Source organism: Stenella coeruleoalba, assembly GCF_951394435.1.
Source record: "Stenella coeruleoalba genome assembly, chromosome: X".
NCBI lineage: Eukaryota > Metazoa > Chordata > Mammalia > Artiodactyla > Delphinidae > Stenella > Stenella coeruleoalba.
Genome location: NC_137152.1, coordinates 54614001 through 54634563, shown reverse-complemented (window position 1 = coordinate 54634563; position 20563 = coordinate 54614001). Strand labels below are relative to the sequence as shown.

The 20563-nt window shown below is 54.0% G+C and overlaps 1 protein-coding gene across 5 annotated transcripts in view; it reads right to left on the bottom strand.

Moving 5' to 3' along the window:
• Positions 1 to 14691, bottom strand: part of DLG3 (discs large MAGUK scaffold protein 3) — a gene marked incomplete at its 5' end in the record, with an annotated part of 59938 nt that extends 45247 nt beyond the window's left edge. For 3 of the 5 annotated variants that reach the window (XM_079909746.1, XM_079909747.1, XM_079909748.1), the window contains 9 exons: positions 2524 to 2626; positions 3264 to 3420; positions 5081 to 5240; positions 5854 to 5998; positions 6347 to 6483; positions 6780 to 6949; positions 7158 to 7282; positions 7703 to 7753; positions 11064 to 11420. In XM_079909746.1, the coding sequence (XP_079765872.1) occupies positions 2524 to 2626; positions 3264 to 3420; positions 5081 to 5240; positions 5854 to 5998; positions 6347 to 6483; positions 6780 to 6949; positions 7158 to 7282; positions 7703 to 7753; positions 11064 to 11420 (1405 nt within the window). Of the gene's footprint in view, positions 1 to 1535; positions 1625 to 2523; positions 2627 to 3263; positions 3421 to 5080; positions 5241 to 5853; positions 5999 to 6346; positions 6484 to 6779; positions 6950 to 7157; positions 7283 to 7702; positions 7754 to 11063; positions 11421 to 14605 lie in introns of those variants that run through there. The other 2 variants (XM_079909749.1, XM_079909750.1) reach the window with 2 other exon arrangements.
• Positions 14692 to 20563: the final 5872 nt, after the last annotated feature.

Here is a 20563-nt window from a genome sequence, read left to right as displayed (position 1 = left end):
GTCCTTATTCTTAAAAACTATCATTTTATCAAAGAAAATTCAGAGCCCAACACGGAATGCTTGATAGTCTCTCTGGACCTGTTTCCAAGGGTCCATTTTTGAATGGAAAATAAAAAAAGCTTTTGCATGTTGGGGCCCTGTTGGATTTTCCAAACCAAAGGAAGAAATGAGATTGAGGTGGCAGAGACTTAACAACAGTAGTTCAACTAAATCCTAAGAGAAGAAAGGCTTTGTTTGGCAAATGGTAGAGAGACCTAGCATAAGACAGCACCCCGACAAACATCAAAAATGCTCAGAAATATGCCCAGAGAGCAATGAACACTGAAGGAATCCCTTTAGCCAGGACAACTTGCAGCTTTTTATGCAAATCAATTACATTCTCCTAACAAAACTCGGAGAAACATGTAGTCACCAGTTTCCAACATACTACCACCAAATTCACAGTATTGTTTCCATGTGCCCAGCATCAGTGAGCAAAACCGAAAGAAACACATCAATTTCTCCTTCACACACACACAAATATGCAAGAGAAACCATTTTCTTTGCAGAACCTACGTTGCCTAAGTTGTGGCCATGAAATGGATAAATATTGGTTGCTAATAAAAATCAGATGGTGAGCTCTACACTGAGAAGCAAACAGCACGCCCAAGCATCATAAAAACAATAACCCTAATGTGTGTTTCTTGTCATTAAGCGGGACACCCAACATGGAAAGAAATGACTCAAAGTGTCCATTTGCATCCCTCTTTCCTACTACCTCAGACCAACAAGCTCTCCTGTTAGTCATCTCCCTACACTTGTCCCCATCAAAAGGGCCTAGTGCATAAGGTTGCAGGCCCCTCTCTTGTTGGCCTTCAGGCTCCTGGCTTGAGGCGCTGAACAAGGGGTAGGGGGGCAGCGGAAAGGACAAAGGTAGGCGCTTTCGATCCCTCACGGCTTTGCAGCAGGGCTGCCAGCCTTTCCCCATTCTCATCACGGAACAGAGCACCTGCCCTAAGGGACAAAGGCCGGCCTTACAAAGAGGAGGGGGAGGCGAAAGGAGTCGGCGACAGTCGCAAAACGCTGGCAAACAAAAGCGGGCATGGGGGGGGGGCCCGAGAACACCAAGCCCACCTCGGGGGTTCCCAGAGGTCGCCAGGTCGGGGTGGGGGGGAAAGGAGGCGTAGTAACGGATGTGGGGGAGGGGAAGACGGAGAAAATTCCTCTGAGGACCGAGATTAGGGAGCTGCTGGGGGCGCAGCCGCCGGCAGGAAGGAGAGTGGGGGGCGGACAGAGGTCCCAGGCGAGAAGGGGCAGAGTTCGTGGGTGGGGAGAGGTGATGGCCAAGAGGTGGAGGCCGGCCGGGGCTCAGCCGCGCGCATTGCTCCGCGGGGCCGCGAGGGACCCTCGGGAGGGGCTCCAAACGCGACCCAGGGATTCCGGGGAGAGCTCAGAGTTGGGGGCGCAGTGTGGGAAAAGAGAAAGTCTGAGAACAGAACCGTAGAGAGGCTAGGGGGGACTGTGAGGGGGCCTGACCCCCGTCCGCCCCACCTCACCTGGCGCCGGGTCGGAGTCCAGGTCTAGTGCTGAGAAACCGCCAGCTCCGGCCGGCCCCTCTGTCCCGCGCGGGAGACCACGGACACAAAGCGGGGCACGCGGGAGGAGGGGGGGAGGAGGGGGAGGAGGAGGAGGAGGAGGGGGAGGGGAGGGAGGAGGAGGAGACGCCTGAGGCGCGCGAGGCGGGGAGGGGGGAAAGGAGGGGCGCCCGCCGCCCTTCGCCTGGGTCAGGGGGCGGGGCGTGAGGCTGGAGGCCGCGCTCGGCCGGCCAATGGCCACCCCGCCGGCCGGCTGGCTCAGGCGCGCTATCCCGCAGCTCACCTCGGCACCTGGGCCTTGGCTGGCCCCAGCCAATCAAATGCTTTCATTTGCATAACCGGCCCCTCCCACTCGCCCAAGCCGGGGGACTGCTCCCGCAGAACACAAAGAAGGCCCCCAGCAGGGAAAGGGGGGTCCACTTCCGATTCCCTACCTGGAGAGCCTAGCATCACCTTTTCAGCGCGTTTATGGCTGTTTCACGGTCACCCTGATGAGGGGAGAAGTGGGGGGGTCATAGAGGTTTGGCCCAAGCACTCTTAAGAGGTTGGTACTCTTCTCCCTCAAGTCCTTCTAACCGAGAACTACCCTCCTGTTCCAGGGAACACAGTTATGTTCTTCGCCTCTTGAGCCCTCCGCCTCTGCCTCCCTCCCCTCCCCTTTTTCCAGTCGCCCCGATCTCTGCGCTTCCTCCCGTAAACTGCCGCCCACTACTGGCCTTCAGCTGCATTGCAGCCCTATTCACCAGGCTCTGAGCACAGCCTTGATTGATGCTCCCAAGCTGTCCAAACCTACCCCAGTCCAGAAGGAAAACGAGAGAGGAAGAGGTTACTGTACCAGTGTAAGAAAGGACCTAGTCAAGTGGCTTTGTTACCTATGATGGCAAAAAGCCAGCAGTTAGTAATAAGTCTAATCTCCCCAAATCATCTTGTTCCACCTTCCTTCTCCTACCTTCAGGTCTGTACTGGGCCACAATAGTGACTGACTGGCCAGCCCGTTTCAGAGCAGCCGCAGCCTGCTCATGAGTTGCATTCCTCAGGTTCACGCCATTCACCTGTCCAAAGAGAGGAGTTATGAGCCACCCCAAAAGCAAGAAAGGAGTCCTCTGTTGTCCTGAGTTAGGAGAGGGAGATGGGTAGACCATCTCTAAGCCTACTTGGATGCCTTTCTCATCCAAGGATGGGCAATATCCCATCCTTGCCCCTAGGATGAGACCTAAAGGATATATCTCTAGCATAATAATATCTTTGTGGGGGTCAAATGCCAGCCAGGGTTAAGATCCAAGAGATACTCACTTCCTCCTTAAGTATAAGTCTGGTTCCCTGTCCCTCACTAAGGACATCTATAAAGAGAATATGGGGCTTCCCTGGTGGCGCAGTGGTTGAGAGTCCGCCTGCCGATGCAGGGGACATGGGTTCGTGCCCCGGTCCGGGAAGATCCCACATGCCGCGGAGCAGCTGGGCCCGTGAGCCATGGCTGCTGAGCCTGCGCGTCCGGAGCCTGTGCTCCACACGGGAGAGGCCACAAGAGTGAGAGGCCCGCGTACCGCAAAAAAAAAAAGAGAATATGTTTTCTCCAGCTTTTAGCTTTCCCCCACTTCAAGAAGCATTCCTTGGAGACAGCCAGGTCTTCCCTCCTCCCTTTCAGACTGGCATAGCTCCCATCCTCCCACCTTGCCTTTGTCTCCTCACCGATAAGATCCGGTCTCCTCTGCGCAGCTCCCCACTCAGGTCAGCTGGGCCTCCTGCCAGGATGAAGGAGACGAAAATGCCTTCTCCATCCTCTCCTCCCACGATGTTGAAGCCCAGGCCTGTGGAGCCCTTGTGCAGGATGATCTTGCGGGGCTCTCTGGTGGGAAAGGAGTGGAAGGGTCAGGACAAAGTAGGTATAAACTGTTGTCCCTGCGAGGGCCAGCCTGGAACAAGGCCCATATGGCTGTAGACGGACTTAGGTTCCTAGGTATGATACTCTGTTGCTCCCTTTCTCTCCTGAAACCTGCTTGGCTGCTGTTTGCTTCCAGGTGCCAAGTTTCAGTTGTTCTTCCTCCCTTCTTCCTGAGGGCTTGGAGTCAACTTCCCAGTGGACAGTCTCCGACTCTCTCTGGTCAACAAACCCCTACCCTGGGCTCTAGAGACCATATCTCAGAGCCCACTCACTGGTCCTCTTCCTCCCCAGATTCTCCCATCCTACCAACTGGTGTGATTTGAACCCTGGGCCACAAGAAGGGGAATCAGTTAGGGGCTGTGGGATGGCCCTGGGGTTGATTGCACTCACCACCCACAAACTGTGCATACTTACTTTATACATGCTTCTCCGCAGTCTCAAAAATCCACCGACCAACTATGACCCCTCCTACTTTCCCCAACAACAGATTTAGTCAACAGCTAGCACTATGTACCCTTGCTGGGTGATGTGGGAGATAGAGATAAAGAAATCCCAGGTCCCCAGAAGCAGCTTAGGAGCCTAACTGAAGAGAGGAGACAAACACATGAAAACTCCGACTCCAACTAACCATGTCTAAGGAATCCCTCTGTAAATGGTCAGTGTCATCAAGTGAGAGCAGCGAGAGCAGCTGCGGCTCCTGTATATCCATACAACCTGACTCAGCACACTTGCCCAGCCCACTGCCTTCACTTTAAGCATCTTTCATCTGAGGAGCCCCAGGTCCGAGGCTCTTCCTTTCTTGCTCCCAGTCTCAGGTGCGAGGCTCCTTCCTTGAGACCCGGATGCTCTTGCTAAAGCCCTCCTCTCCTCCTACCTGGCATCCCCTCCAGGCCGCAGGGAGCGGAGCGGCCAGGCCCTCCTCCGCGAAGCCCTCCTCCAGGCCGAGGCCGAAGCTGAGCCCAAGCCCAGGGGCAAGCCGGAGCCTGAGAATTTGCGTGCCCTCTCCATGGCTCCTCCAGCTCCCCCCCACCCCGCCCCCGCCAACTCCGTCCGCCTACCCTTCCGGCTCTACTGCAGCCAGCCCAGCAGCCTCCCAGGCCCCACCCTGCAGCAAACCTGTCCCCCGGAACCCCTGCCGGTCCAACCAGTTCCGCAGCGGCAGCAGCCTCCAGAGTGGGGCGGGGCCGTTCCCTGCGTGCGAGGCCACCTGGCCCGCCAGCCTCCCAGCATCCCGGACCAACGCCACCGGCTGAACTGCTCTCTTCTCTAACGTGGAATGGTTGCAGCAGAGGGGGCTGCAACTGTCTCGGGGCAGGAAATCCCGCAGCCTCCACCTCCTCAGCCCCCTAAACACTCCATCCTACCCTTTCTCTGCACTTTCGAATGGGGGCCACACACTTGGCACTCCCCCTGATGGTAGAACTTGTCCCTGCAGCCACCTCTGTCCCTCCTTAGGGTCCCAAGGGCCTGAGAGGGGGCCTCAGACCCCAAAGACACGAGGTATGAGGGCTTTATCCTCTTCTATGCCATACTACGAGGAGGCCTGTGGCCAGCCAGAAGCAATTCCTCTCCGCCCCATCCCTAGGTAGGATGCGGAGGGGCGGGGCGGGGGAGGGGGTCTTACCTGGTGAAGTCCTCCTCAGCCAGCATGTGCCTGGGGATAGGAGAGTAGCGGGCGGGGGGAACCTGAGGAGGAGCAGGGTAGCTGACCTTGCTCTCCACAGCCCCGAGATAACCCAGGCTGGAGTTATGGCTTATGTGGTTGTCAGCCAAGGCAGTAAAAGCTGGAATCGAGAAAGGGAGAGAAAAGTTCCGAGACCACTCCCCAGTGGTACCCTACTCCACCCGCCACCAAGGGCTGACCACCCCCCCCCCACCTCAGATGTAAAGAGACCAGACCGAGGGATGCAGATTCCTCAGGCGTCTCCTCCCCACTCCACCCCCTAGGGTTCCTCCTCCACAGTCCCTTTCTGAATCCTGAGCTCACTCCTGTGAGTCTTAGAAAGAGCTAAAGTCAAGGCAATCTACAAAGAAAGGCATGACTAGAGGTGTGACTAATAATAATCCCTCACATCTCTATAGCCTGATACAGTTTTCCAAGGGCTTTCTCGTCCGTGATCTCATTTGATCCTTGCAGCAGTCCTATGAGGAGGGCAGCACATATATCATTAGCTCCTTTTTGCCAAAGAGGAAACTAAAGACAGGTGAAAGGGACTTGTCCAAGGGCACCCAGGTATAAGGGACAGGGCTGGGATTTGGACTCAGCTTTCCTGAGCACCAGTCTTATTCTCTCTCTCTCTCTCCTTCTCTCTCTCTTAACAAGGAGCATAAACTTGTTCCCTTCCAGAAACCAGGGGGCAGGGCTTCAGGACAGGGACAGGGCAGACTGGTACGTACTGCTGGCGTAGTCGGGGGGTGCATACATGTCGTTGAGGTGGAGGCTGCCTGGCTTGGCCACCTTCAGATAGACCATGTCAGATGTGTTCTTCAGCGAGGCCACAGCTTCCTCATGCCTCACATCCTGCAGATTGGTGTTGTTCACCTAGGAGAGGAGAGGCCTTAGGGCTAGCACTGGGGAGAAGAAGGGAGGGCCTCTGCAGGGAACACTGAGGGGTGCCCTTTCAGTGAAATTCAACAGTGCTCTATCTAACAGAGGTCCAAATACAGTGCTGTGAGGGGCAGAGAAACAGGGGGTAGGGGGGGACAGGTGAGGGAGTTCCAGCCATGAAGAGGACTAGGGCCTTGCTATCTGGGGACACACAACTCAGATGATGCTCTTGAAATTTCCCATGATGCCTAGTCCCTGAGTGAGGTTCAGGTGGAGGGAGAGGCTACTAGAGCTCCACCTCCCCACCCCGCCATTTGGGCATCCCCAGGAAGGCTGTCTCACCGCCAGCAGCCGATCCCCGATCTGTAGGCGTCCATCCTTCTGAGCAGCACCCCCCTCAATGATCTTGGTGATGTAGATGCTGTTGTCTCCTGGGATGTGCTGGTTGCCAATCCCCCCAGCAATGCTGAAACCCAGGCCTGGGCAGGAGCCAGCAGGGAGTGGGAGAGGGACACAAGGAGAAGTTAGAACACGCAGTCAATCCCAACCCCAATCCCCCGCACCCAGCCAAGCCACCAGCCCCACAGGAGCTCCCCCCAGGGATCCCAAACACCAGGCTGCCATCCCGAGGTCAGTACAGGTGAGATGTGAGCTCAAGAAAGAAGGATGTGAGCTGCACCAGGGAGTCAGGAAGGAAGTGAGGGTATTCCCTTCCAATTCCTACAGGGCGAACCAGGGGCCTCTGGCCAGAGCACGAGAACCCAGAGGGCCGCACCTTTGGGCCCTTTGAGCAGGTTGACCTCCATGATGGTCTCTGGTGGGGGCTGTCGCCTCCGTACCACCAACCGCACCACAGGGCCGGCCTCCTTCAGTGCCTCCACCGCCCGGCTGTGCACCACCTCTGACACATCCACCTCATTCACCCGCAGCACACAGTCATTCACCCTGTGGGGGAAGCCCAAGAGGCATGACACCTTGCCACCCCCTCCACCCCCTCTCCCACCTCCTCCTCTTCCTCTCACCTCCCCTTCCCCTCCCTCCTCACCCCTCCCCATCTCAGATCTAATTCAAGGGTCATCCTGCCAGGCGGCCCTCCTCCCCTCACCTCCATCCTGCCCCTGCCGTCCCCAGCCCTGCTTCCAGGCCACCTCACCCCAGCCTCCCGTCCATGGCAGCTGCTCCACCAGGGATAATCTTCGTAATAAAGATACCAGGGTCATCGGGGACATGGGGGTTGTCGATTCCACCAGCAATGCTGAAGCCCAGGCCAGAATTGCCCTGCAGAAGGAAGTGGAGGGGCACAGTTTTCTCATGCAGAAGGCATGGGGGAGGGTTTCCAGGGCCCCATCTACCCCTGCCCCCAAAGAGCAGCTTCTCCAGGCCTCAGAAGGGGCCACGGCAGGCTGGGGCACATTCGTCACCAATCTGGCCGATTCTCAGCCTGTGCTGACCATTCTGGCGTGGAGGCCTCAGCGAAGCCATCCCCTCCCCAATTCCCCAGGCCTCAGCGAGCAAGGTCAATTAATATTTGTTAGACAGTTGATTGATTGATGCAGTGATGCAGCCTCTGAGGGCTGCCGTTTCCCCATTCTCTCAATGCAGGTCCCCCACGAGTCTTGAGACCAAGGTTCAGGGCCCTCCCCTCTCCCCGTTCTAACCCTGCCCTCCCATTTTATCCTGCCCCACCTCCAGACTCACCCGCTCAAGGACTATCTCCTCATACTTGAACATGCCATCACTGCCATTCACCTAGGGGAAGACACAGGCAGGGCCCTAAGTGCCTCCTGCGCCGCTCCCCCCTACCCCCTGGTCAACCTGCTTGTCCCCCAACTCCCCACAGAGTAGTAGGAGAGCCCAAATTGACCCTGAGACATCTGTTGGCCACAGATGGGACAGGCTGACCCTGAGGAGGCCCCCCCCTCCCCTTGCTTCCAGCCATATCAGGCCCAACCCAGCTGCTCATTTAGCCCAGATCAATTGTTTGGGACCGAGCCAGCCAGTGGTGCACTCACCAAGAGGCTCGGGGTTCACTAGGAGGGGTGCAGGGCTGGCCTGAGGGGGATGGCAGAAATTGAACATGGCAGGCAAACCATGCCACACTCAGCATCCGTGGGGGCACCCAGTGGCCTGGACAGGGACCTGCACCCCTTCTGAACAACAGCTCTCCCTGACTTGGGATCACAGACTCCCACCATGTCAGAGCTGGAAGGGCAGCAGATACCATCTTGTTCAACCTCTCCCATGTGACAGATAGTGACACTGAGGCCCAGAGAGGACGCAGGTTGTGCCTAAGGGCACACCGGGAGTTAGTGGCAGAGCAGGGGCTAGAACCTGGATCTCCACATGCTCTTTTGAGTGAAGCAAGCTGCCAAGGCCATTGATGTTCTGGCCACTCATCACCTTGCCCAGCAAAGCTCGTGGGAAAAAGAAAAGTTCCCCCCTTCAGAGTACCTCATGAACCCTCATTCTATCTCCTGTGTCCCCAAGAACCCAATTCCTCAAATGGGCAGAAGTCAATCCATTTTCTATCGAGGGGCTTTTGATCCCGAACCCTTTGTGTTTCCCAGCAGAAAGGGATCTGCTCGGGAGTCAGAGGCAAAGCCAGGGATAGGACAGGAGCAGAGTGGACAAGATGCCCCATGAGGGAGAAGCTGATGACCCATGGACTGATTGGCAGCAGAGTCCACAGCCTTCAACATGCAATAGCCACAGGAGGAGAAGCGAGGGAAAGGGATGGAAACAGGGTTGGTCTGACCAACCCATAGAGATGGCCTCTCAGACAGGACTTACTTGTGGCCACTGTCAAGTGAAAATATGATTCTGGACAGACAAGTAGCACCTGCTCCCTGGCTTTCACTCTTATCCCCAAGAATGGAGGAGCCCTCTTGCCTCTCTCCCCAGATAGCCTGGTGCCCCTCCCCCATCTTTCTCTGGCTGTGTTGCCCCTTTCCTGACCCCTGGTCTCCTCGTCGGAAGAGGGAAGCTGCAAACCCAGGGTGAGGGCTCCTCTGCATGCCCTGCTCTGCTTCCCCTCCCACCTACACCCCACACAGCTTTGGCTTCGAAAAGCAGAGAGGAGGAGAGGGCTGGCTAGTCATGCCTCCACCTTTTCTGAGCCTGGCCCCAGGGCTTTTTGCCCTGCAGCCCTAGCAGTTGGTGGGAGGATTCTCACTGCAGCCCTACTCCTGTCCCTGATCCCAGGAGGAAGAACCGATGGCTCTTAAGAGCCCGCAAACCAACACCACTGCCTGAAGTACCATGCAACAGACACATAGGCAAAAGGATTTCCATGTAGCTCTTGTATGCATCTGGTACACCATGTGTGCCCACATGTGATAGCCATGCTTCAAGTCCAGCTCTGGTGAGACCCAGCAGCTCCCAGCTTCCACTGGTCCACCCTCCAGCCTCCCACCACCCCCCTCAGGGAACCTGCTCCCAGGGCCAGGAGCCAGCCAGGGATCAGCCCTGGCAAAGAAACCTTGACCAACTGGCCCAGCCTTGGGACTGGCACCTATCTACCAGTTGAGCAGGACAAGCACAAGAGAGTGTTTACAAGGGTAGGGCCCCAGGATGGAGGAGAATCCGCTAGAGAGGGCAAGGGGCCAAGGCAAGGGACACAGGAAACAGTCAGTGTGGACAGACAGAAGGCCAGAACCGAGGACTCCTCTCCCCAGGAAGTCCCCACCTTTGCTTCTGAGTGAGAGCACATCTGATCCCCAGAGGGGGACAGAGGTGGCCAGAACGGTCACCAGCTTGGGGCAGCCAGCACCTGCCCTCCACAACAAAGCCTCCTCCTCCCCTCTCCCTACCCTGGGGGCTGCAGAGCCGAATAACCAGACAGGCCCTCCGCCATGCATGCCAGGGACCCGGCTCTGCCGGCCCAGCCTCCATTTTGCTGCTTCTCCCACAGATGCTCCTTCCATTTTCTAAGCTGGCAGTTTATTTAGGCTGGGAGTGGAAGCCGGAGTTGTGCCCAGCACCCAGGGGTTCCCAAGCTGTGCCAAGTCAGGACTGGGGGGCCAAGTTCTCCCACATCTTGCGGTACCCAAGGGGAAGATGCCCCACCGGGGCCAGTCCCTGCACCATAGCAGCTGCCCCTTGCCTGGCTCCAGGCATCATGCCTGTTCTGGAGCAAGGAAGCTGGCTTCAGTCCCCCCCTCGCCCCCTGAGTACACATACACACTTCAGAGCTGCTTGGACAAAAGAGTCCATCCTTCTCAGCAGCCTCTCAGCCTTGCTTGGGACGTGTCTCTCGCCTCCTCCCCCTCCCCTCCCTTGCCTGTCAAGCGCCTCTCACCAGGGACACCACACACGCGCGCGCACACGCGCGCACACACACACACACAGAGGCACACGCGTGCACACACTTGCAGCCACATGCTCATATACATGTAGCCACACACACACAGGCAAACACAGCCAAACCTGCAGCTTCATCTACAGAGACACCTCCACATCCAGAGAGACGTCCCCACATGTCCATGTGCACATTCACACACAAAGGGACTAGGACGGAGAGGGACTCATGGCATCAAGGGATGAAGCTCAGCAAGCTGGGCACATGGGCTCCTCGACATAGATTCACAGGAGCTCCACTGCCTTCCTCCACACACCTCAACACACACACGCACACACACACACACACACACATACACGTCCCCCCTACACAGAGCACCTTGCCCCCTCCTCCCCTCCTGTGGAGACACACACCGCACACAGCCCCCGCAGAACCTCCCGCCCCCTGCCAGACACAGAGACACTGCTAACCCCCCCCCCCGCCCACGCTGAGGCGAACCCAATCCCCCCACACGGGAGAATGTGCCCCTCCGCCATGCCTTCGCCTCCTGACACACAGCTCCTCCCAATCCCCTCCAAATGGAGACCCCCAAACAGACACACTGGGAAGCACACACCGCCTCTCTTGGCCCAGCTGCAATGCTAGGGCTCAGGGTCTGCGGGCTGGGAGCCCTGGGAACCCGTGCTGCACCCCAGGCCTCCAGGCGCCCACTCCCCAGCCCCCGTGGGTTGTCCCACCACCACCCCCTCTGCTGATCCATACCTGCTCATACCAATCCCGGTTGGTACAGGTGCACTCGGGCCACCAGCTGGGGCCGCTGCCGTTGAGTTTGGGGGTGCTCTTGCCCGGGACTGGCTTAGGGGGCACTGGCCCCACATCCCGGCCGGTGGGAATGAGCTTGGCCTTGGTGCGGGGGGTGGGGGTGGCCCCCGCCTGCGAGGGCAGGGTCTGCGAGCTGTAGCCCCCGTAACCGGCGCTGGCTCCATTGCCCCCACCTGGCCCGTAGGGGTCGGGTACCTGCCAGTCCCCGTAGCCGGGAGGCTCGAGGCGCCGCAGGGCGGCCAGGCGGGTCACCTCATAGCACTCGGGGCACTTACAGCAGTGCTGGTGCTTGTGCATGGCACTGCCCCCCGCGGCCCGGACCCCCCAGCCCACGCCGGTTTCCACACCGCCGCTGCCGCCGCCGCCGCTGCCGCCAGGCTCCCGGGCACACTCACACTGCTCGGACCAGGAAGGGGGGGGCACCCGTGGGGGCGCCCGGGCGGAGCGGGGCCTGGGGCCGGGCGGGCGTCCCGGGGCCTCTGCCCCCACGCTGCCCCGCACCCACGGCTCCCCCTCCAGCACTGGCGGCTCCGTGTCGCCCGTCGTGGCTCCTGGGCCGAGGCCCAGCGGCAAAGAAGAAGCGGGAGCCTGGGCAGAAGCTGGGTGCTGCGAGGACCGCTCCCGCACTGGTCCCCAGGATGGATCTGAGTGGAGTCAAGAGCATCTCTCCCTGGCTCCCTTCTCAGTTGACTCCAGCCAATCAGCGTGCAGAGTCAGGCAGCGGCAGCGGCAGCGGCAGGAATGCTAAACAGCGGCTCCTTAAAGGAACAGAGGCAGTGGCGCCCCCAGGCTCAGCCCCAGCTCCCCAGATATCGGGGGTAGGGCCAACCCTAGGGCAGGGACAGGGGACTTGTGCCACGGGTGAGCTCAGCCCCCACTCTCGTGCCCCCTAATCTCCAATTTCAGCCTGTCCTCGGCCCACTCCACCCCACCCCACTACCAAGAGGGAGTTGCAGGGAGATGCTCAATGGGTCCCCGGGCTTGCTCTGAGCTGGGGCCACCAGAAGTAAAGACTTGAGGCGGCAGAACAGATCGAAGGGACGTTAGAGCAGGGTGAGGGAGGTGCTCTCTCCTAACAGGGGACCAAGGAAGAGGGCAGCTTAGGAGGCTACTCTCTTGTCAGGGCCTCTTCCTCAGGACTATTGTTCTCTCAACCTCTAGGCCCCGAAATGACTGCAACCTCACACTTGACCTGCTTCCATCACCAATGAGGGACTCAAGCCTAGAACAGAAGGAAAGGAAAGCTCTAAGCTTTTGTCCCTGGTGCACAGATTCCTGTCTCCTCAACTCCACTCCTGCATGGTTATGATGGGGGAAAGAGCTTCAGGATGCCAAGAGAGTAAAGAAAGTCCAGGGCAGAAGGAAAGGTAAGAAGAGATCTGAAGTGAAAGAAATCTGGGTGTCTGGAGAAGAAGTTGGGAATACTTATCCAAGGACATTTCCTTAGCCTCTCCTGGCTCAGTCTGTTGGCGGATGGAAGAAGGATGACATGCTGGGAAAACTCTTATCTTTTTGCTGTTCTTTATGTCATTAGCTACCAATTATTGAATCTTCACAAAGTCCTAAGTGCTTTACATGCAAACAAAACCCCTACCAAGGTGCTACTATTATTATCCGACTTTTACCGAGAAATTGAGGCTCAGAGATGTTAATACAGCTAGGTTACACAGGTGGAAGTCACAGAATCACGATGCAAATCCTGGCCATTTGACTCCAGAGTCCACGCTCTGAACCACTCAAGTCCAACAGGTCTATTCTAAGTTCTCCTGCAGATCTCAGATCTCAGTTCAACAAACATTCATTGCACACCTACTCTGTGCAAGACCTTGACCTAGGCCCTAGGGCTACAGAAATTCATTCTTAAGTCAACAGGCATTCACTGAGCACCTGCTATGTGCCAGACACTGTTCTAGGATTTGAGGATATAGCAGCAAACAGAACAAAACACAATAAATCCCCGCCCTTGGGGTGCTCACATTCTAGTGAAAGGGCACAGACAAAAAATAGCACAATAAATAAATGAAGTATATACTACGATATATGGTGATAAGTGCTATGGGAAAAAAGAAAAAGAGCAGAGAAAGCAGGATTGGGAGTACTAGGGAAGGACATGAGATTGTGATCATTTTTCTTCAGGTTTTTTACCCCTGCATTTTAACATGAGAATTTTCAAACATACAGAAAAATTGAAAGAATTTTACAGGGAACAAACATCCAATTGCCACCTAGATTCTCATTAACATTTTACTATACTTGCTTTATCACATGTATATCCTCCACATATCCTCTCCAACTTTTTTAAAAATGACAATTTGCAAACATACAGAAATGTTGAAAGAATAGTACAAGGGACACCTATATATCTTCCTCATAGAGCCAACAACTGGCAATGTCTTGTTATATTTGCTTTATCGATCTATCTACAATTTCTTCTGAACCGTTCAAATGTACGTTATAGATTTCATTACACTCCTCCCCTAAATATTTCAGCATTCATCTTGTGGGAATAAAGACATTCTCCCACATAACCACAATATGATTATGACATCTAAGAAAATTAACAATAATTTCATATCATCTAATATCGTCTAATGTCCAGTCTATATTCAAATTTCTCCAAACTTGCCTTTTATCTTTTTTTTTTAACATCTCTATTGGGGTATAATTGCTTTACAATGGTGTGTTAGTTTCTGCTTTATAACAAAGTGAATCAGTTATATATATACATATGTTCCCATATCTCTTCCCTCTTGCGTCTCCCTCCCTTCCACCCTCCCTATCCCACCCCTCCAGGCGGTCACAAAGCACCGAGCTGATCTCCCTGTGCTATGCGGCTGCTTCCCACTAGCTATCTACCTTATGTTTGGTAGTGTATATATGTCCATGCCTCTCTCTCGCTTTGTCACAGCTCACCCTTCCCCCTCCCCGCCTTTTATCTTTTTTAACATCAGAACCTAATCAAGGCTGTCACATTGCATTCGTGTCTTTAGCCACTAGAACAGCCCCAATCTTAAAAGAAAACCTTTTTATTTTGAGATAATTATAGATTTACAAGGAAGTTGCAGAGATAGCACAGAGAGGGCCCGTGTACCCTTCACCCAGTTTTCCTCAATGATTGCATCTTACATAATTATAGTACAATATCAAAACCAGGAAATTGACATTGGTATAGTGTGTGTATAGTTCTATACCATTTTACCACATGCAGAGATTTCTGTAACAACCACTGCAATCAAAATACAAAACTATTTCATCACCACAAAGACCTACTGGTGTCATCATTTTAAAAGGTTGAGGAAAGTGTAAAAAAATTACCTCCCTTTAGGTCTCTTTACCATGTCTCATTTATAGTACGGTTGTCTTAAATATTTCCTCTACATATACTGAGCTTCACATCAGATGATGTTTTACTTATTGCTTCAACCATCAAACATTATTTAGACAACTCAAGAGAAGAAGGAAAGTCTGTTGTACGTACTTACGTTTTTACTCATTCTATTCTTTCTTCCTTCCCGATGTTCCAAGATTTCTTCTTTTATCATTTCCTTTCTGTTTTGAGGACTGCCTTTAACCACTCTTTTAGGGTGGGTCTGCTGGTGTCATGGTCTCATAGCTTTCCTTTTTCTGAGGATATCTTGATTTCTCCCTCATTTCTGAAGGATATTTTCACTAGATATAGCATCCAGGCTTGGCAGTTCTTTTAACACTTGAAATATGTTGTTGCTACTTCCTTCTGGCCACCATGGTTTCTGGTGAGAAATCGCTGATACTTGAATTGTTTTTCCCCTGTTGGTAAAGTGGTGTTTCTCTCTTACTGCTTTCAAGATTTTCTCTTCGTCTCGTTTTTAAAAGTTTGATTTAATGTGTCTTGGCATGGATTTGACTTTATCCTGTGTTGCGGGTTTGTTCAGCTTCTTGAATCTGTAGGTTTGTGTCTTTTGCCAGATTTGGAGGATTTTCAGCCATCATTTCTTGAGGACTTTTTCGCCCCCACCCTTTCTCTTCTCCTTCTGGGACTCCGATGACATGAATGTTAGGTCTTTTGTTATAGTCCCACATGTCTCTGAGGCTCTGTTCATGTTTTTGTTTTTAGTCAAGTCACCTAGTCAAGTCTGTCCTTTTCTCCTTCTTTTAGCATCTTCCTATGTTTGTTTTATATATCACATACAGAGTTTTAGCTGTCCTTAGTGGGAGGAATAGGGAGAAGCATGTCTACTCCACTTGGGTCCAGAACTAGAAGTCTCCCATCTTTATTTTTTTTAAATTAATGACACTGGCTTTTTGAAAAGTACAACTCAGTTGTTTTGTAGAATATCCTACTTCTGGATTTGTCTGTTGTTGTTGTTTTTCCCCTCGTGGTGTCATTTATCTTGTTCCTCTATACCCTGTACTTACTGTAAACTGGAAATTAGAATAGAGGCAATCTTAAATAGGCTGGTCAAGGTAGGCCTCACTGAGAAAGTGACATTTGAACAAAGACTTGAGGGAGGTGAGGAAGGGAGCCATGCAGAAGAGTATACCTAGCAAGGGAAGAGCCAGTGCAAAGGTCATGGGTAAGAAGTGCATCTGGCTTGTTCGAGAAACAGCAAGGAGGACCAAGCAGCTGGAGCAGAGTGAGAGGGAGAACGTACTAGGAGATACGATCAGAGATTTAGTAGGAGACCAGATTGTATAGGGCCTGTAGGCCATTGAAGGATTTTGGCTTTACTCTGAGAGAGATGGGGAGCCATTGGAGAGTTTTTGTGCTGAGAACTGACATGATCTGACTTGTGTTTAGCAGGATCACTCTGGCTTCCATGTGGAGAATAGGCCACAGGGGACAAGGGTGAAGCAGTGAGACCAGTCAGGAGGCTACTGAGGTGATGCCAGAGAGACGTGAGTGATGGTGGTTTGGACCAGGGTGGTAGCACTGGAGGTGATAAGAAGTGATTGGATTCTGGATGTATTTCGAAGAGAGAGTCAACAGGATTTGCTGACAGATTGAATATGAGGTGTGGTTCCAAGGTTTTTTGGCCACAGCAACTGGAAAGGTGAAACTGCCATCGACTGAGATGAGGACTGCTTTAGGGGAGGGGTCATTTGGGCAAAACAGATCAGGTGTCCAGATTTGGACATGTTGAGTTTGAGATGTCTATCAGACATCCAAGTGGCAATGAATAGTAAACAGACCCTGTCGCCAAGATGCTCAAAGTTAGAGAAATGGACATGTAGAAGCATTTCATTACAATAACTGTGAAAAGTGCTATTTCAGAGGGGTATACAAAAAAGCAAGTTATCAACTCTACTTGTGGGTGGCGAGGGGCTTACGAAAAGTTTCATAAGAGATGATATTTTTAGTTTGCTCCTGAAGGGTGACTAGGTGTTCATTAGGTAGAGAAAAGAGAGGAGTGTCTTGTTTCCTGTATTCTTAGACCCTGGCACACAGTGGTTGCTCAGCCACACCCAAGCCAGTCACTAGTTGTGTGACCTTGGCCGTTACTTTACTTCTTGAGCTTCAGTTTCTTTATCTGTGAAATGGAAATCATCATAGGGTTTTTGTGAGGATTAAATGTAAAACATTTAGCACATTACCTTGTAACAGTGGGTTAGGGTTAATTATCATTGTTGAATGAACAAATGAATGAATATCTTCCTTCATGACCAAGTCTAGGCTAGGCTGGTAACTCAGGACCTTAAAGTCTTTTATATGCTCGGCAGTTTGCCAATACTATAGAGTGCTAGACTCTTTTCCTACATCCTAAAAGTAGCTCAGGAAAAACAAAAAACAAAAAACACCCTATAGCCTGGGCCTCTGAACTGCTCTGATTGAGGAATAAACATTGCTAAGCCTGGAGTGAATGGAGAGGGTCAAACTGCCTTCCCCACACCCTGTCCCTATTTGACTGCTCTCTCTCTCTCCTCTCTCCCTCTCTCTCTCTGTCTCTCTCTGTCTGTCTCTCTCTGTCTCTCTCTGTCTCTCTCTGTCTCTCTCTCACACACACACACACACACACACACACAAACACACACACATTTTCATTTTTAATGAATATGAGTTACATCCCTTTACATTCATAGTGAGCTTCTCCCCACTCTACAGGCTCTCTGATGCTCAGACTGGACTTGGTTGGCAAGTCAGCAACCTTGAGATGCTTTGACACTTGGAATCCCCTCCCAACTGCTAGAGTTCCAGCCTGAGGCCCCAGGGAGACAGGCGCCCCCTACAGGTCGAAAACAGCCCACGCCCCTGCAGGCGGTTGTGGTTGCTAGGCAACCGGGAGGCCCGCATGGAGACTGAAGCCACAGAGGAGCCTGAGAAGGGATTTGGGAGAAGGGGACTGTTTCTCACTCCTATCCACCGTTTCTCCAGCACCCTCCCTCAGCAAACTGATGGGGTTAGGGCAGGGCGGCCCGCTGCTGTCTGATAATCTGGGCTCATTCTTGAAAGTACAGCTTCACTGGGTGACCCCAATCTTTTTGTGTGGAGAAATAATCACCCTTGCCCCAAAGCCCTCGGGTTTCACCTGGGAGCCAGAGACTGGGATTGCTGAAAGCAGGAAGTTTCTGGTTTGTGAGTAAGGGGCATTGCTGTGGGTGTGCATCCTTGGTGGATGGGAATTCTAGCACATTGGGCGTGGGTAGGAATAATTTTGGTGATTAGTCTACTAAGGTATCAGGATTTCCCCACCTTTCCCAAGGTATGGATTAGGGAACTCCTACTTTCGCCCATTAAAATAAAAAGGCCCCATAGGAATGACAATATATAAAGGATCATTCATACCTTGGTGGAGACAAGTTTCTCAGTGGCTTTCCTGAATTAGATTTCTCTATGGAGTAGGGAGAGATCCTGAGGTCTGTTGACCCCTGTGAGTAGGGACAGAGCCCAACAAGAGGGAAAGAAACAAAAAGAAGAATGGCAGGGTAGTAACACAGAATTCGGCAGCTTCCTAGTACTGTGTCTGGTTTGGGGCTAGCAAATCCTGTCAGCTCTGTGCCCTCTCTGTTAGGACCATGCTGAAGTATTCCGTCCTTAGGACCGCCTTTGGGGACCAGAAATCCACAGCTTTTCCTCCTAGTAACCTAGCATTCTGGCCCAGGAGTAGGTCCAAGCAGGCCGAAGCCGTGGGCACAATAATCCCTCCACTTGGGACTCATCTCTTCACAATCAGTACAGCAGGAGCTTCATTGTGGCAGAGCCCCAAGCCATGGCAAGCTTAGGGGAGAGCTGTACCCGGAGTCTCATCGTGGGCTTTCCCTCAAGAGTTCCAAGGTAGAGATACCAGGCTGAGGTACTGGCAGCCAGAGAGGTCCTGGTCCAGCCACTGCCCCAGTCCACAACATCTCCACAGCCGCACGATGGCAGGGGGAGGCTCCTTGCTCCCTGTGTTCTAAACTGAACTGGGTCGGGGCTGTGCCTTAGCTCTATTAATAGCCCCCTAGCCCAGCCTGCTAGCCCCAAACCCGGATGCCAGAAGCTGTGAGTCAGCAGCTAAAAATAACGAGAGCAACTGCACCCAAACCCCAATGAGCAGCGCCCCTTGGCCCTCCACCCTCAAGTTTTTGTTAATCTCAGCCTCCAGTCCAGGACCTTACAGAGGTTAAGTGCGCCATAGCTGTCCAGTCCTCCTGGGAAGAGAGGAAGGATGGACGGTGGCAGGCTCAGGGCTGAGTGCTCAAGGCTAGGGACTAGGGGCAAGGGCTTGGGGCATTCCGGCAGAGAGTCTAGACTCTGAGGCTAGAGGACTGCAGCTGAGAGCCTGGGAGCTGAGAGGTGGAGGCTGCGGGGGTTGGAAACCCTGGATGTGGTCAGGGTCAGGTCGGAATGGGAGGGGAGGAAGAGGCTGCGGGGCTGCGAGGCTGAGCGACTGGGAGGGGACAGAAAAGTAGGGATGGGGGTGGGGGGGAGGTCCATGCTGAGAGGTGAGAGCCCGGCAGTACCTGGGCGCCCCAGAGCTGAGGCCGGCAGTCGGTCTGAGGGGCGGGATCGGGAACAGGGAAAACTACGGAAATGCAGCTTGAAAAGGTAGTGTGTGGAAGAGGCGGTCCAAGGCGGCGTGGACCCCCGAGAAGACTGGGACCAGGCAGCAGCCGCGGCGTGGGCTCCCGGCGCTCCTCCCACCTCCCAGCCCGTCGCACGCCGATGCCCCCGCCCACCGCGCCTGCTGCAGGCCAGGTATGTTGGCGTGGACGGCGGCCTGTGTGTCTATGTGCATGTGTGTGCATGGCGAGGGCGGGGTGGCGAGAAGGGAAGGGGCGGGGTCTGGGAGGAGGAGGGGGCGGGAACACAAATTCAAATTAGCTTCGGTCCATCCCGAGACCGGAAGTGGCCGTGGGGCCTCCTGGGAGTTGTAGTTCCAGGGCCTGCCCTGCAACCGAGGAGGGTCTTGTCCCTAGGTGCCAGTGCCGCCCCCGGTCCCAGGCTGGCGAGAGAGGAGGAATTGAGAATCGAACCTCCCGACCTCGTCAGACCCTTAGTTCGATTTCCCTTCGTGTGGAGCCATGAACCGGGGTGAATGTGGGTGCGGTGGGGACTGAAGAGTCAGCCAGAGCCCCCTCCTGTCCTTGTGTTTGCCTTAGCCCCTCCCGCACTTCTACCAGACTCCTTATCCTAGGCCAGCTCCGCGCTGGTCATCTTAACTGTTTATCCCAGAGGCTCACGAGCAGCAAACATACCGGGGACCTTGCTCCTCGAGGGGAAGGTGGGCCCGGCAACCTGACCCTGCACGCAGCCCAGAGAAGCGAAAACTTGTGGAAATCGGACCATGCCCTCGGGATACGGAGTCAAGGACACAGGTCCCCAATGGGCACAAGAAACAGGTAGCATTCAGCAAATACGTCACGGGTGACGGCGGCGCGGCCCTCCTCTTGGGGCAGGTGACCACAAGGTGGAGCTACAGCGCAACTCTGCACAGCGCGCCTGGGCCGCCCGGAACGCTCCCTGTGGCGGCTGCTCTCCTGCTTCCCACTTGCAGCCCTTCATTGCCCCAGGTGGACCTCTTGCCACCTCCAACCCACGATTCTCCCCATGATGACCCCTCAATGTCATGTCACATGCAACCCTAGATGGAAGGTGCATCCTCCACCCAGCCCCAGCGCTGAAAAGATTAGACTGTGCCAAATGGGCATTCAATTCACTGAATAACCGATTAACGGACAAGATTCAGGAACGAATGTGTCTTGAGGAAAAGACTGTGCACAGCAAAAAGCCACCTGTAGGCACAGAATTACATGGCTAGATGGGCTCTTTGGCCCCCAGCCTCTAGGCAGGAAATCAGATAAATTGCATATGTCAGGGGAGACAGTGAATGAAGCCAGGTCAATATCTCCATCATCTTATAGTTCTCCAGGAAAGGCCGTTTTGTCATCTCCTTCAGTCTGTTCCAAGCTGTCCCGTCCCTGACACCCTGTGCCTTCTACACAAGAACACGTGAACACAGATCAGAAACATTCTCTTGGCAATC